The sequence below is a fragment of the Calonectris borealis genome, chromosome 2 (assembly GCF_964195595.1).
Source record: "Calonectris borealis chromosome 2, bCalBor7.hap1.2, whole genome shotgun sequence".
Lineage (NCBI taxonomy): Eukaryota > Metazoa > Chordata > Aves > Procellariiformes > Procellariidae > Calonectris > Calonectris borealis.
The window spans coordinates 116085047-116100367 of NC_134313.1; the positions used below are offsets into that span (position 1 = coordinate 116085047).

Genomic DNA, 15321 nt, shown 5'->3' on the forward strand with positions numbered 1-15321 from the left:
TGAATCAGAATTTTGTAATTAGCACTGGGCAAATAATTGCTTCTTTGATTGAGTGACTAAACTGAAAAATTAGGATAATACTTAGCTCTGGGTCAGACACAAGTAATTGCTTTCTTTCTCTCATGGCAAAAATGATTGTTCAGGAGTGGGGTTTTTTGGTGGGAGGGGGGTGGAGAGGAAATGAAAGATCAAGCTGAGATTTTCATCTAACTCAAACAAAACTTTTATTTTTACCATTTACTTAAAGCTAGCTAAAAATGTGAAACATCACTTCAAAGCAAAAATTCTCATTTGGATTTTTTTCAGTGCCTCTTCTGTTTTTGACAATGACTTGTTTTGAATTAGACTTAAACTCCCAAATACTTTAGCCTGATTCAAAATAGCACTTTTCAACTAATATCACTTGCTGGTTTTCTTCTTCTACATTTATTATTGCCTCCAAATCCCAGGTTTTGACATTAAGAATAGCAAAGCAGCAGTTTAGAAGCGGAGAAAAGAATGAACTGCCTAGTGACGGAACGATTAATGGTAATAAGTAGTAAAGATTACTATTAGGGTATGAGTTTCAGAAAACTAACCTGTAAATTGACTCTCTCCTCTTTGTCCAGCTTCTGTGGACTGAACGGTACAGAACTGCAGACCGAGCAGCCCGAGGGGACTGATGTCTCTTTGCCTCTGCCCCCAGGGAGAGACCAGGCAGCAGGTCCAGCACACAAAGCAAAGAGCAGGAAGGTACCCGCCAAGAACCCAGCTGGCAGTTTGTAGAGTGCAGTCTTTACATTTGGATTCCCATACAGTTGACTGTTGGATTTCTTCCTTTTTAACGCTTCTACTTAAACTACCTTGTCAGAATCCCTATCTAGTAAGATAGCTGGTATGCTCAAATTGGAAGCTACTTGTTCCATAGGGAAGGGACAAGATGAAATCTAAAAGTCACCGCCCTCTTTTGAGGAGCCATTTTATATTCTTCCTCCCCTTCAGTCATTCCCTTCGGACATGATCTTGTTTCTCTTTCAGGGCTAAGTGTTGCACAGGGAAACAGAGGCCTGACTGTCACTGGATTGAACATAAATTCGTGGAGGGTGGAAGCAAGGAGGACTCTCCTCTTGCTGAAGCAGAGAATTTCTATACATCACTGCACAGGCAAATTATCCTAAATGGGGTAAGAAGGACTGTAACAGAAGCAAGGTCACAGCTCCACTCCCTGACTGGTGCTATAAAATGGCTGATGGTGCAAAATCAAGGAGGAATTTCTGCAATGTACTGCCTAAGTTACACATTCCTCCAAGCCTCTAGGACCATGGACATTACCCCCGAGGAGCAATGCAGCCATATGCTATCCCTGAGCAGAACTATATTTACAGGACCAAAGGTAACCTGAAAAAATGTTCCTCGTAAAGTTAGCTACTCAAAAAAAACACTTACGTACCTGTGAATGTTTTTTCACCATGCAGCTGGAATGAATATTCCAAATATTCACTTAAATCTGAAATCAAGCCAAATTCCATTCCCAATTTTTGAACTTGGTCACATATATCTGTGACTTCACGTAAAGGAGACGCAAAAAGCAATCAAGCATCCTAAGGACTTTCTACCTGGCATGGCCTTAACAATGGAAAGTAGGCTAAAAAAGATACATTAAAGTCTCAAAGGAAAACTAGGTGCTTTCCATAAGATTTACACACATGCTCACAAAAGATACAAGCTGCAAAATCATCTGCATAATTATACAAGGTACTTTCTACATATTCCCCATATTCTCATCACGCATGCATGCCATGGTGATGTAATGTTTCCGAGGTCGGGATGATAACAATGTATTTTGCATTTAACTTCAAAGATCACATCACATCATGTTCATCTTCTATTCGATATTAAAACTGCATAAAACCTTCTTCAGAGTAAATCCCTGTGTGCAAATTCCAACTTGCCTCAGGTGCCACTTGCTAAATTAGACACACTCATTTTTTTAAAAAGAGCACAAAAAGGATTTTAAAAAGCACAGAAGCTTTTTCCCCCTCCAGTTATCCTATATTGCACTACTATGGAACAATTGTTCAGCAGAGATAAGTTATGGTGAAATATGTCTTTTTTGGATAGCAAAATGCCCTCATGCTTTAAAGCAAGCTTTTCCAGAAGGTATCAGTACAACGCTTTCCGATTTCTAAGTCGGGGCAATAACCTCTAATGTAATTCAAATAACAGGCCATAAAAAGAAGTAAGAAAAGGAAGGAAGTTGTCTTTAGAAGTAATCTTAGACTATTGTCATTCCAATTTGCCACTGCTGCTGGATTCTGATGTATAATATCAAGAGCACTATCAAGCAGCAAGCAGAAATAAAGTGTGTTTGCCTTACAAACTGAAATGGGCTTTTTGTTTCTGACAATAATGGAGAAATCAGCCTATCTTTTGGAATAGATATGGCACCATTATTTATATGACCTGAAATTTACCTTTTTACCTCTCTCAAGAAGATATAGACAAATGCTGTTCATTTATACGCTTGAGTAACCTCTTTTAAAATAATATTGGCATTATGCAGATTAAATGAGCAGGGTTTTGTCAGAAGTTGTCTACTTAGCGTTCATTGCTATGTAGTGGTCTTGGCTAGATTAACACACATGAAAATCTTATCTGCAGAAGGCTGCAAAGACAGACAATTCTTAAATGGCTGAACAGCTTTGCAAAAAGCTGCATTCTCCTTAAATTAAGCTGGGAAGAATCTTGTTAATTCAACTATGTCTAGAGTAATTGTGGAGCCGTCATCATGGCTCCTTCACACCATCACGTTCCTATACCAAAGGCATTCTCAGACAACAACATTCTGTGCCAGCTGCTCTGCCACTTGATTTTTGGGGACAACTGGGACAGAAAGAAATTAAGCCCCTGTACTTCACCTTTATAATCAGGGAATTGTCCACTTGCTGATCAAGGAATGATTGTCAAGATAAATTAAGACCAAAAACCAGCTTTACATGTTGGCATGGGCAATGTATAGAACATGTAGGAAAGGCTTTTAATTACGGTTAAGCAACAGTATAGCTTAACAAAATCAAAATAAAGAAAGCTAAAACTTCAATTTCTGATAAGCCTGTTATGAAGTCTTCATAGAGTCTGTATATTTAAAAGGCTACATATTATATTGTATTATATTATATTGTATTGTATTGTATTGTATGCTGTGCACTGCATAGAGGAATGTATTATTGAAACTATGACCTGTCAAAACGCAGGGTTACTATTTGACCACAAGGTGGGAGCATTGCTCATCACACATACCCAGGGCACGTTAGGCTCTCTCTGTATGTACTGGCTGTTCAAGATAAAAATATCCCGTATATTTCTGTGCTATAACCTGCAAACGTGCATGTTACCACAAGAATAGTAAGTTCCCAGGACAAACACAAAAAAGAACCTTTTACTTGTCTGTAACTGCTAGCTGAAAAAGAATATTTGAATAAACTGTGTTTTGGTCCCTGGAACAAAGAGTTGCACTGAAAACTTTGTATAAACGCTGCAGAATCTTTTCCCAGTAGGAAAAAAATAAGGAGGTGGTAGAGATAATCTGTGAAAGTGGTAATGGGGAGAAATAATTTTCTCTTTTGTTGTCAGTTTTGTGAGCAGAAAAAAATTGCAAAAAAGTATGTAGATAAAAATTGCAATTTGTGAATGTAGATAAAAATTATTTCCATGTGACTGCTTACAATTTTCCATTCAAAGTGTTAAAAAGCAACTATTTCACATGGGAAAATCAGGTTTTCCAAAATGGTTTAATAATGTTCTATCCCACAGGAAACATTTGATGAACTACTTGTGCTGATGATGTCTCTGATAGGGCTGTGTCTTTATGTGGGAAATGGCAGCCCCATATCTCTTTTCTTGGAACTGAAAAAAAGGGAAGTACTGAGAAACAAGCAGTATCTCCCACAGAAAAAAGCCAATAATATGAAGATTACATTAACATGAGAAGGAGACTAGCCTACGTTCAGGAGACTTGCACAGGATTTTGAAGCAGTTAAGACCAAAATCTAAGAATGACTGCAGCTTACATAGCCATCCTCAAGCTAGCTTTAAAGTAGTTGGCTTTGGTACGGATAGACTCAGCTGTATGAAGCTCTGGCTAGATGCATACGTAGTTCCTCGCTGTCTCAGAGAGCCTGATCCCTGTTTCTGGAGGCATGCCCACTTAATTATTTTTGGGTAGCTTCAAGGTAACTCTAACACAGAAGCTACATTGCACACCTATGTCTATAGTGTGGACATGAAGCTTCAACATCTTTGTGTCCACATGGGATAGTTATTCTGTGTGTCCCTGGCCACTTGGTTCCCCATGTAGCAGAAGGACAAATGTATTAGAAACATTTTGGCATATAAGTATTCCAGTTAACAGGATATTACAATAATTTCCTTTGTATATGCTTAAAAAGCAACTTGGACACAGATCCTGCAAAGATTTAGGCAACATATATCTGTGGCTTTCTTCTCCAGGTGCAGGATGCCTGTGCAGGAGGACAAGGTAGCAGACTGACCTCAGCTGGGTGCACAGCTCTAGCTGATGCTAATGGGTGGTGGTGAGAAAGCTGAAGCCATCACGGTAAATCTACACAAATGGGCACCTGTTTAATACAGATACACCCCAGCTACAGATTGAACAGAGGCCGTAAAACCCAAGGACTCCTGACCTTGCAAAAAGTCCAGGCTGCGTTTCACCCACCACAAACTACATGTGGTGAGTGCATTAGAGCTGTAACCTCAATCTTTCTAACTCCTCTGCTTAATCCTTTTTTCCAGCATGTGAAAGACTATGTACTGGCACGTGAGAAAGCATATGTTCGGGTAAATATTTCAGTAGTCTGCAAACAGCTATGTATTATCCATGGATAATGCTCCTTTCTCCACACCCTCACATGGCTGGTAAGGAGATTTGCTCTGGAGTGAGCAATGGACGGAACAGGTTGCGCAGTATTTGTCAAAACAGAAGCGCCACTCTAGCACTTTCCTTTCCAAGGCGCATGATTCACAATTTTTCTCCTGATTTCTGCCAATGAGATCGTTAGCTATAATCTGTCTCTATAGCGTCTGAATGAAAAACGTTCAGCCTACAAATTGTCCTTGCATGGTTACAGTTGCTTATTCACTGTAATCAACTAGTCCCATGGTATTGGTCTTTTCCTCAAGGGGATGAGCAGAACATTTTCTTACAGGAGAACAAACAGACACTAAATAACTAACACGGCACAAAGACTAGCAACTTGCAAGGAACTAAATGCACACCCTCAATCTTCAAGTCAGCATGAAACACTCACTTCTTGGGCCTCCAGCCCAACTAAATAGGTGCCCCTAATCTTTCTGAGACCTTGACAGTGCAGGTCTTCAAATGTAACCTGCTCCTCAAAGTTAGGGATTCCCAGGTCTACTTCCTTGGCTGGGCTGATGCTCCTGAGTCCTTCTAAAGAAGCCCCAGTCTTTCTGTGTCCACCTGGTCCTGCCAGGGCTGCAGTCTTCCAGCACAGCCGCTCCTCAGCCATCACCCACTGCGGTGGGGAGAGTAGCCATTCTGCCCATTAATTCTTCTGGGGCCTTGATAGTTACATACAGCACTGCACATATTCATGAACATCTGAAGGGTCGCATGTTATTTGAGTATTTGTGCTTAATTTCTGCATGACCACAGAAAGAGTTGTGAATGGTACTTGTTCAAGACTGTTTTCCTGACAAACACTTAATTCAAGTGTGTAAATAATATGACCTCTTAACAAAATAATTGAATTTTCCTAAACAATTGTTGTTAAGGGGCCTCTTTAAACAGAGTACATATTTATGCGTCTGAAATTAATACATGCTTCTAGATGAATTTTTCTATATTTTTAGTTGAGGTATCACATTTTCTTCTTATTTATCACTTTGCTAGAGCAATAGGAATTTTAAGTAATTCTTAAAAGGAAGCAATAAAAGAAAACATAGTATCATTCTAAATTGCAGTACTCACTATGAGGTCGTCTTTCTTGACCATCAAAACAACATACTGTATTATTTACCTTTAGTAATAGGTGTGTTTCAGTGGATTTCACTGAGACATACACAAAGAAAATGTTAGCCCTAACATTTCTTTCCATTTATTTTGCTATCTAATACTTCAACAATCGCTTTTGGAGCAACATGGGTTCAGATACCATCCCAGAGCCCTGTGGTACAAGCTGAGGAGATGCAAAAGAGTAAACATGCCACAGACCTTACAGCTGTTTTTCCACTTTGCTGAGGCTACTCAAACGTCTGTGGACCTCTACACTAGGCTCAGACTCGTTTGAAATTATTCTCAGATGCCCAAGAAACCATCCTATGTCTTGGGATTGCTTGAGTTCAACAATGTTTCAGCAACACCCCTTTTATATAGCATCTTTAATAGGACCTCTCTGCTGATGTGCTCACTCCTGCTTGCTTCCTACACCTGTGGTTTGACAGCACTTGGCAAAATCCCCCTCAGACAATTAAGTCAAGCAAGCTTTGTGTTTGTGTTGGTGTAGTATAACATGCAATCATGAAAATCAGGGACACCTTGTGCAGGTTTTTTCTCAGCTCTGTTTTTTGCATCTCCCATGCAGCCTGTCCTAACAGAGAACAGAATATGGTGCAAAGAAAGTCAGAAGGATAGAACCTCACAAATCCATATTTCCTATTAAGCAACTCTAATCCAGGATTTTTCTTGCAGACACTGCACAAAAATTGATGGGTAGGGCTTACCAACAGAACAACTAAGTGTTTCTAGGCATTATGTGAAAGGGATGATTTTCCCTCAGAATGTCCCAATGACTTTTGTTGAGTCTAATGACTGCTTCTGTTAAGTCTGTTTCTGGCCACCACACTTTTTTTTTGCTTTTAGAATAAACTGTGATGTTTAGGAAACAATAGATTGCATATAAAAATGGGTGACAAAATGTAATAAAATGTCCTTACCATCTGTTTTCTTTGATTCATCCCCCACACTAGACTGATCTTTTTTGTCCAACTTATTGTCTTCCTTTAATTCACCTAGAAAGAAACAATAAGAAACACTATCAGCATTTTAATGCAGACTACAGTTTATTAATGCCTCTAACTCAATCAAATTGCAACATCCACAGGAGATATTCCTTAGGAGAAAAGGTCTGAATTCACAAGCAACTGGATTAACACATTTTCACAGAATAAAGCACCAGACAAAATTCATCCAACTCCTACAGAAAATCAAGCTTTACAATCTACTTCTAAATTTATTCTAATTGTTAACACCTTTTTAAGTGCACATGCAAACTCATACTCCCTGTTGTTGTATGTAGGCCATTAAAAATCTGAGCACAACCTTCATTTCAAAATCAGGATTCTGAAACATTTATGCTTTTAAAGGACTAAGACCCTGCAAGACTTCATCATAAGACTTTGCATTAAAGAACTACCTTAGATATCCCAAACAGTCCTATATAATTTTGTCTTACTTTCTCTTACCAGTTTCCTTTATCCACAGATTCATTTGGGTTGGTCCTTTGATGACGGTATCAGGGAAAAAACAATCATCCTAGCATTGATCACTGGCTTGACAGTCTCTATAGCAAACCAGGAAAGCAAGGCCTTTGGCAGAGCAACGGTTGATGCAGAATGAAAATGGCAACTTGCACTGGGGTGTATTTTATGAAGCCAGGAAGGTTAACCAGAGTCATTCTCATTTTCTGTCCTTTATTAGTCATACAGCAGAGCACATCAGACCTTCCCAGACCATCCCTTCATTGAATGAGAATGCCAAATGCAAGACCAAATGAAAAATAACTTGTAGGGAGAGCTCTAGCAGAACAGGGCTCTTTCAGCTGCAGTGTCCAAAAAGCAGCAAAGAAAGTGTCCTTCCTTCAGATGGCCAGAGAAGCAACAGCAGCCTGCCCAGATGGGAGCTTGTCCTTCCCCCCCTGGAGGAGTAGCAGTGAATTTGTGACCCACATCTCGACACAAAAAGCTGTAAAAGTCTCACTTCAGAATTTTGTAAATGTGAGGTGTGTTACAGGGCTGTATCAAAGCAATGCTTATTCCATTCTATTACTATTTTTGTTACTATAATGACTTCATAGCCTCTGGATCAAGATTATAGGTCTTATGTGTTGAAGAGGATCTGATCTGCCTTCAAAACAGTCATGGCCAGTGGATACTTATTTTTGGAACAGCTCAAAAAAATGAGAAATTGTAAAGAAGCAAAGTCTCCCTCTTCCACATCATGCCTTAACCACTAGAATATTTGTTATTCTTGGATGACAGAGGATTGATCTCTCTCTCCAACTAAGTTTCATCATAGTATAAAAGAGGAATGGTTTTCAAATCTTAAAATACTTAACAAGATGGAAAAAACATGTCCTCTTCAGTTCTCGTTCAGAGCCAAAACTTTTCATGTGTTTCTTCCTAAGCTCACAGTGTGGGTGAGAGAAAAATGAAAGCAAGATGATACAGGACAACCAGCAACCTCCTCAGCTGATCACACTGCCACTGACTTTGGCTCCTTGAACAGAGAGGTGTGAGCAGCTCCAAGTAGGGTTGAGGTGTCCGCTTGATGAAGGTGGCCTCTAAAAGACGGACACTGTCTTCAGGAAATGAAATGAAACTGTATTTAGCAAAGCACAAAAGTCTTCTCACATTTCCTCCACCGCCATACGGCTGATGGTAATGATGAGCTAATAATGTTTTATTTGACCGCTGCATAAAGAAGTTGCTTGACCCTAAGTGCGTGCAGGAAAAGATGATGAACACCTACACAAATGTTATTTCACATATCTCTCTGAGAAAGCACACGGGCAGCGAGTGACTGAGAGAGACTTCAAACTCATCTGACAACACAATTTCCGAACTTTCATTGAATATAACTTATTATGAATAGGGGACTTTTCAGTATTGTAATATCTACCCTGCCATACTGCCAGCAGCAGAGCAGAACCATGATCATAATGATCTTTTTGAAAGGGATTACAAAGGCAGAGAAATAATAAGGCAAATACTTTATGATGAGATATTAACATATAGACGTAAAGGAAGCTGTGGTGAACCCAGAGATATGAATGTTATGATTTCATCAGTCTCCAAAGACTCTGCAATGATTGTACCTCATAAAGGCCTTTTCCCATAAATTAAGGAGCAGAAATTCTTTTCCTGAGGAAGACACTAATTTTAAGAAATCGTTATAATTCCTTTCAAAGCATTTTTGACACCTGCAGCAGAGCGACATTGCAGAAAAAGGTACTGTCAAAATCACTAGAGCACACTTAACCCCCATATTGTTAGAAGCATGTAAAACAAAGGATTTCAGAAGAAAAGTCTGATGCAGTCTAACTGGTATTTCATATGTCCCCAACCTTTTTGTCTTCTTGACAATGGGGGGGCCCATTCCTATTCACCCGCGTAATACTGTCTGAATTAAAATCCCATACGTAACAGAGCATGACAGCTTGGATCCCCATAGTCCTTCCAATCTAAAAAAAGCCTAATGATGAAGGGATCACTGGGAAAGGCCAGCAGCCAAGTCAAATACATAAGAATCATAGCAGGAATGTTTTAAACAGAATTTCTGCCTCTGCTGCCATCTAAACTCACTGCCTGAGCCTGGGACTTTCAAAGCCTGTATGCTCACTCAGGCTTTTTCTAAGAGGATGCTTCTGAGTCTGAGTTTTTTGCTGGTTTTGGACTGGCTGATACTAGTCAAGTTTGTTACAAGTCACATGTGGCTGTACCGCCATTTTTTGATAACAGCTTCAGGAAGCAGGAGCTGGGGAGGGAAAGACAGTGAAATGGCCAAGAGACCATTGATCTGTTCCCATGGGTCTAATAATTTTTTTTAATGTTTAATGCAATTTTCAAACATTTTTCCACCTTTTTTGGGTGCAAAATGTGATTCTTATTTTAACTCAGTTCTATAGCAAGTTAAAACACTGGAATAAGATTTTTGACAAAAAAAATCTCAAAAAAAAGGCTCATGCCTGCCCTAATAAAAAAACTGAGCAAAGGAAGCATAAATAAAATAGCCCTTAAAAACAAAGAGGGTGAAAAATCCTCTGTCCCAAAACATATTTATATCTGAGACTCAGTTCAAAGATACCTTTAATTGGCCTTAAAAAGAGTTTATAAGCGAACTTTGGCTTCTCCTCTGTCAGTTACCCAAGCAATGAAGCTGTTCGTTGAACCAAGAATATTTGTTTCAGCCTTTAAGTGTGTATCATAACAGGCTGCTTCATTTCCATGAGAAAAGTCATTTCTTCCTTTCCTCCAAAAATGCCCAAGCAGGTATGATGAATGCCATCTTTTATGGGAGAACACTACTTGGGAGTTAATTTACAGATTCCAATTCCCATATGCAGGTGACTATGCCAATGTCCAAGAAGAGGCTCTGGGCCCAGGACATCATTTTTCAGGACATCAATGAGGTGAGATACTGGGTTAAGGGATTCATGTTTCAGTGGAAGGAGAGAACTCACCATTCTGGACATGCTGTTTCTCTTCTCCCACTGCATGATGAGACTCTGTTCCCTTATCTGTCCTAGGTGCATTTTTCCCTTGAGAGGCTTCATGTTTGTTCACCCCAGTTTGCCGAGTCCCATTTACATGATTCTTACTGGAATCTGCGCTTTTGTTTTCCCCAGGATTTGGTTCTTTGCTGTTCTCTGTCTTTGCTGCTGTGGCATCTTCAACCGGCTTCTTCTCATCCTTTTCATCTGTTTTCTTTTCATCTGTTCCCTGATGAGCATTCTCCTCTGCTTCTTTCTTAGCTTTTTCTTCTGCATCCTCAGCAAAGAAAGAAGCAAAACGAGGAAAGAAATCATGATTACCAGTCAATTTGACAAGAATGATACAACTCACACATCTAAATCTACTCAGCTTTTTACATGCAAACAGCTTTTACTTAGATAAATGTAGGAATTTACTTGACAAGGGAAAAAGAGCACAGGAGAACATTTAAGAAAGTATTCTGAAAAAACCACCGCATGTTGGCCTAAATGCATATTATGAGCATGTCCTTTTTTTGCCTATAAGGTTCACCTTTGAAAATGCGGTTCCTCAAAAATTGTTGAAAGGCAAATAAAAAAGAGATATTAGCTATGGAAGGCTATAGGGGTGCCAAGGTTAGTTTCATTTTTGACACACAACAATCAGTCAAACGACATTCAGTTTATCTCATACCGTACCATGTAACTCTAAGCACATAAAAAATCTTGGTTCTTTGATATCTACTTTTTTCCCCTCTTGTTTCAGGTTGCTTCCAACAACAGCTTCCTAATCTCTTCCCTTCCACTTACTGTTATCCTTTCTTTATGGCTCTATCCTTTCTTGGCAGACTAATATATTGCTACTAGTCCTTGCCCTTCCATCCCAAGAAGTCTTACAGTCAATCACAAATATGCAAAGGTATAAATTCAAAAGTGAGTGTTGAACAACAGCAGCATCTCAAAATATTGTCATTCAGAAAAAAAAATAAATTCACAGAGAAGCCAATTTCCCCATTCGAGATACTGCTCTTGTTTTTATCTAGACTTTGGGTCCTGACGCAACACTTACTTATCTGGAAGACAAGGACGACGAGCAGGATAAACCCCCCATAATTCAAGAGGAAGAAGTTAATGACCTGCTATGCCACCTGGACGCTCACAAGTCTATGGGACCGGATGGGATCCACCCGAGGGTACTGAGGGAGCTGGCGGAGGAGCTTGCCGAGCCGCTCTCCATCATTTACTAGCAGTCCTGGTTAACTGGGGAGGTCCCGGATGACTGGAGGCTCGCCAATGTGACGCCGATCTATAAGAAGGGCCGGAAGGAGGATCTGGGGAACTACAGGCCGGTCAGCCTGACCTCGGTGCCGGGGAAGATCATGGAGCGGTTGGTTTTGAAGGTGCTCACGAGCCATGTCCGGGACAACCAGGGGATCAGGCCCAGCCAGCACGGGTTCATGGAAGGCAGGTCCTGCTTGACCAACCTGATCTCCTTCTATGACCAGGTGACCCGCCTCGTGGATGCGGGAAAGGCTGTGGATGTGGTCTACTTGGACTTCAGTAAAGCCTTTGGCACTGTCTCCCACAGCATTCTCCTAGAGAAGCTGGCGGCTCACGGCCTAGACAGGTGCACTCTTTGCTGGGTAAAAAAATGGCTGGACGGCCGAGCCCAGAGAGTTGTGGTCAATGGAGTTAAATCCAGTTGGCGGCCGGTCACGAGCGGTGTTCCCCAGGGCTCAGTACTGGGGCCGGTCTTGTTCAATATCTTTATCAACGATCTGGACGAGGGGATCGAGTGCTCCCTCAGTAAGTTTGCAGATGACACCAAGTTGGGTGGGAGTGTTGATCTGCTCGAGGGTAGGAAGGCTCTGCAGAGGGACCTGGACAGGCTGGATCGATGGGCCGAGGCCAACTGTATGAGGTTCAACAAGGCCAAGTGCCGGGTCCTGCACTTGAGCCACAACAACCCCAGGCAACGCTACAGGCTTGGGGAAGAGTGGCTGGAAAGCTGCCCAGAGGAAAAGGACCTGGGGGTGCTGATTGACAGCCGGCTGAACATGAGCCGGCAGTGTGCTCAGGTGGCCCAGAAGGCCAACGGCATCCTGGCCTGTATCAGAAATAGTGTGGCCAGCAGGAGTAGGGAGGTGATCGTGCCCCTGTACTCGGCACTGGTGAGGCCGCACCTCGAATACTGTGTTCAGTTTTGGGCCCCTCAGTACAAGAAGGACATGGAGGTGCTGGAGCGTGTCCAGAGGAGGGCAACGAAGTTGGTGAAGGGCCTGGAGCACAAGTCTTATGAGGAGCGGCTGAGGGAACTGGGGTTGTTTAGCCTGGAGAAGAGGAGGCTGAGGGGAGACCTCATCGCACTCTATAACTACCTGAAAGGAGGTTGTAGCAAGGTGGGTGTTGGTCTCTTCTGCCAAGTAACCGGTGATAGGACAAGAGGAAATGGCCTCAAGTTGCACCAAGGGAGGTTTAGATTGAATATTAGGAGAAATTTCTTTACTGAAAGAGTGGTCAGGCCTTGGAACAGGCTGCCCAGGGAAGTGGTGGAGTCACCATCCCTGGAGGTATTTAAAAGACGTGTAGATGAGGCCCTTAGGGACATGGTTTAGTGGGCATGGTGTGTTGGGTTGACGGTTGGACACGATGATCTTAGAGGTCTTTTCCAACCTGTATGATTCTATGATTCTATGATTCTATAACATAGGTTGCAAATTACTTTGGCTCCAGGTGTTGAGCCCACTACATTTCTAGCCCAGGTCAGGTAGAGCACAATCCCACAGACTCAGCTGCAAAGGCTCTCTCTGGCTTCCTGCATCACACTGGAAAGCAGGACACAACCAGAGCCCCTCAGCGCAGTCCTTGAGCTAATAAACCTGGCTGGGTGTGCAAAGACTCTGAGCAGAGACTCCGTAATTTTCTCCCCCTTTTCCATGATCAATAGAGAATTAATCTGCAAAAGCAGCCAAGTAGCTCAACACACACTCAGTTTGGAATCTGTAAGCTTGCACAGCTTCAGAGCATATCTATATCCATACTGAGTCTAAGCATTCAGATGTGACTGCCCTATGCCTATATTCAATATTTCCGGGTCTGCAATATCCCGGCCCACACATCACCCCATCACAGACAATCAATTGCACTTTAATTGTGAAAGGAATCACAAATAGATGTATCTCCTGGTTTCTGAGAGACTGTGTGAGCCGATGAGCAGATGAACAGATCCTACAAAACAGTGAATAAAGTCTACCTTGGTCCTATAGAAGCATTCTTGACACTTATAGGGAAGATGTTTTGTTCCTTACAGGAACAGGGTCTTGACCAGTGAGTAAAAACTACAAAAGAATTTCTAAGTGTCTAAATACTTCTTAAGAGTGAATCAGAACCAGTTTTGAGAAAAATGTACCGATAGGATACAAGAGAGAAAAGGGGAAAGCCGTCTTTATAAGAAATGCCAATCTGTATTTCCTTGCCAGCAATTAACTAAAGTTAATTAATTTATAAATGAATAAATCATGGCTCACACAAAAATATAATTAAATTAGATATGAGCCTCCCTCATTTTATTAATCATTCCTGAAATCTATGGTAGCTTCCACAGATAGCTCGGCTATGCATGTTGATATTTTCCCTGGAGTCTCATGGTATACAGAAGGATTCCTCTCATTTGGGGATCTGAAAAAGAAAATGCTGCATTTTGCACCTGAACCACAGGAGAGAGATTCGGCTCAGGAGACGGGGGCTTGCTACAGCACCGTTGGACGAGTGCCTCTTGTAAAAATTAGTGTCAGAAAATACTTTATCTAAATGGTGCTTTGCACATCAGGGTGTTTGTTTATTCCGTTTTTTAATTTGTAGCTCTTTAATGATGATCCTTTAAGCAAAAAGAGATCAGTAATAAACCCACTTATTTTGCCCACACAGTCCGAGAAGTTTTCTATAAATACCACACTCAGGATAAAAACAGCTCGCTGATGCTTCTAGGGACAATGCCATTACCAAAGGGAATAGAGCATTCTACAAATCATTTAATAATAATAATAATAGCAACAGTAATAGTAATAATAATAATAGATGGGTTTCCTTCCCTTCTGATCCCCAGTTGCTATTTATTGTCAATCAACACTTAAATCCTTTCTCTGTCTTCCCTTAATAATTTTTATTTTTATTGGCAGAGCATCTTGATGCATTGCAAGACACCGGTTGGATGGGGGTCGGCAATTTAAACTCCTGTTGCGTGGCAGGCCCTGCTGCATATGGCTAAGACAGTCAAGGCAGACGGAGGTGGGTGCAGAGACTTGCTGCAGGTCAGGAGCAAGACAGCAGCTGAGCAAAGGTTTTGATGCGAGGGCTCTGGACTCCAAGAACAGTTCCTTAGCCCCTGGCCCATACAAAGGTATGCTGAGCCATACATTTGTATAAATCTTTCAGGATACAAAAATATGCACGCTTGTACTGCTAAATGCACCCAGAAACACAGAAATTATGTGAAAGACAATGAATTCAGATGAACAGAAGCTGAGACTGCTTTCTGAATCTTTGACCCATAAACCAGGGCCCTGATCCAAGTTATTGGCAATGAAGTTTGGCAAAAACATATTCAGGGTTAAAGATTGTCAGAAAGGTGAAGATAAAATGACCTACTCAAGGGCTCCATGTCTAATAATGCAGACTGGTGAGCTCTCTGCTTTCAAATGATCAACTAATTCTTCCATAGACTACCCTCAGGAGCTGCTAGAAGGATTTTTTTATGAGGCAATTAAAAATAAAACGTTTTCCTCTCCAGCTAACGTATTAATAACCAAACACTTATCGTCAGGATACTCTGTAA

At 41.2% G+C, this 15321-nt stretch overlaps 1 protein-coding gene across 2 annotated transcripts in view; it reads right to left on the reverse strand.

Moving 5' to 3' along the window:
• PDE1C (phosphodiesterase 1C) overlaps positions 1 to 15321 on the reverse strand; it is a 268202-nt gene that overhangs the window by 6881 nt on the left and 246000 nt on the right. For both annotated transcript variants that reach the window (XM_075143038.1, XM_075143037.1), the window contains 2 exons: positions 10479 to 10778; positions 6955 to 7029 (listed from right to left, as the gene is read on the reverse strand). In XM_075143038.1, coding sequence (XP_074999139.1) covers positions 6955 to 7029; positions 10479 to 10778 — 375 coding nt within the window. The remainder of the gene's footprint in view (positions 1 to 6954; positions 7030 to 10478; positions 10779 to 15321) is intronic.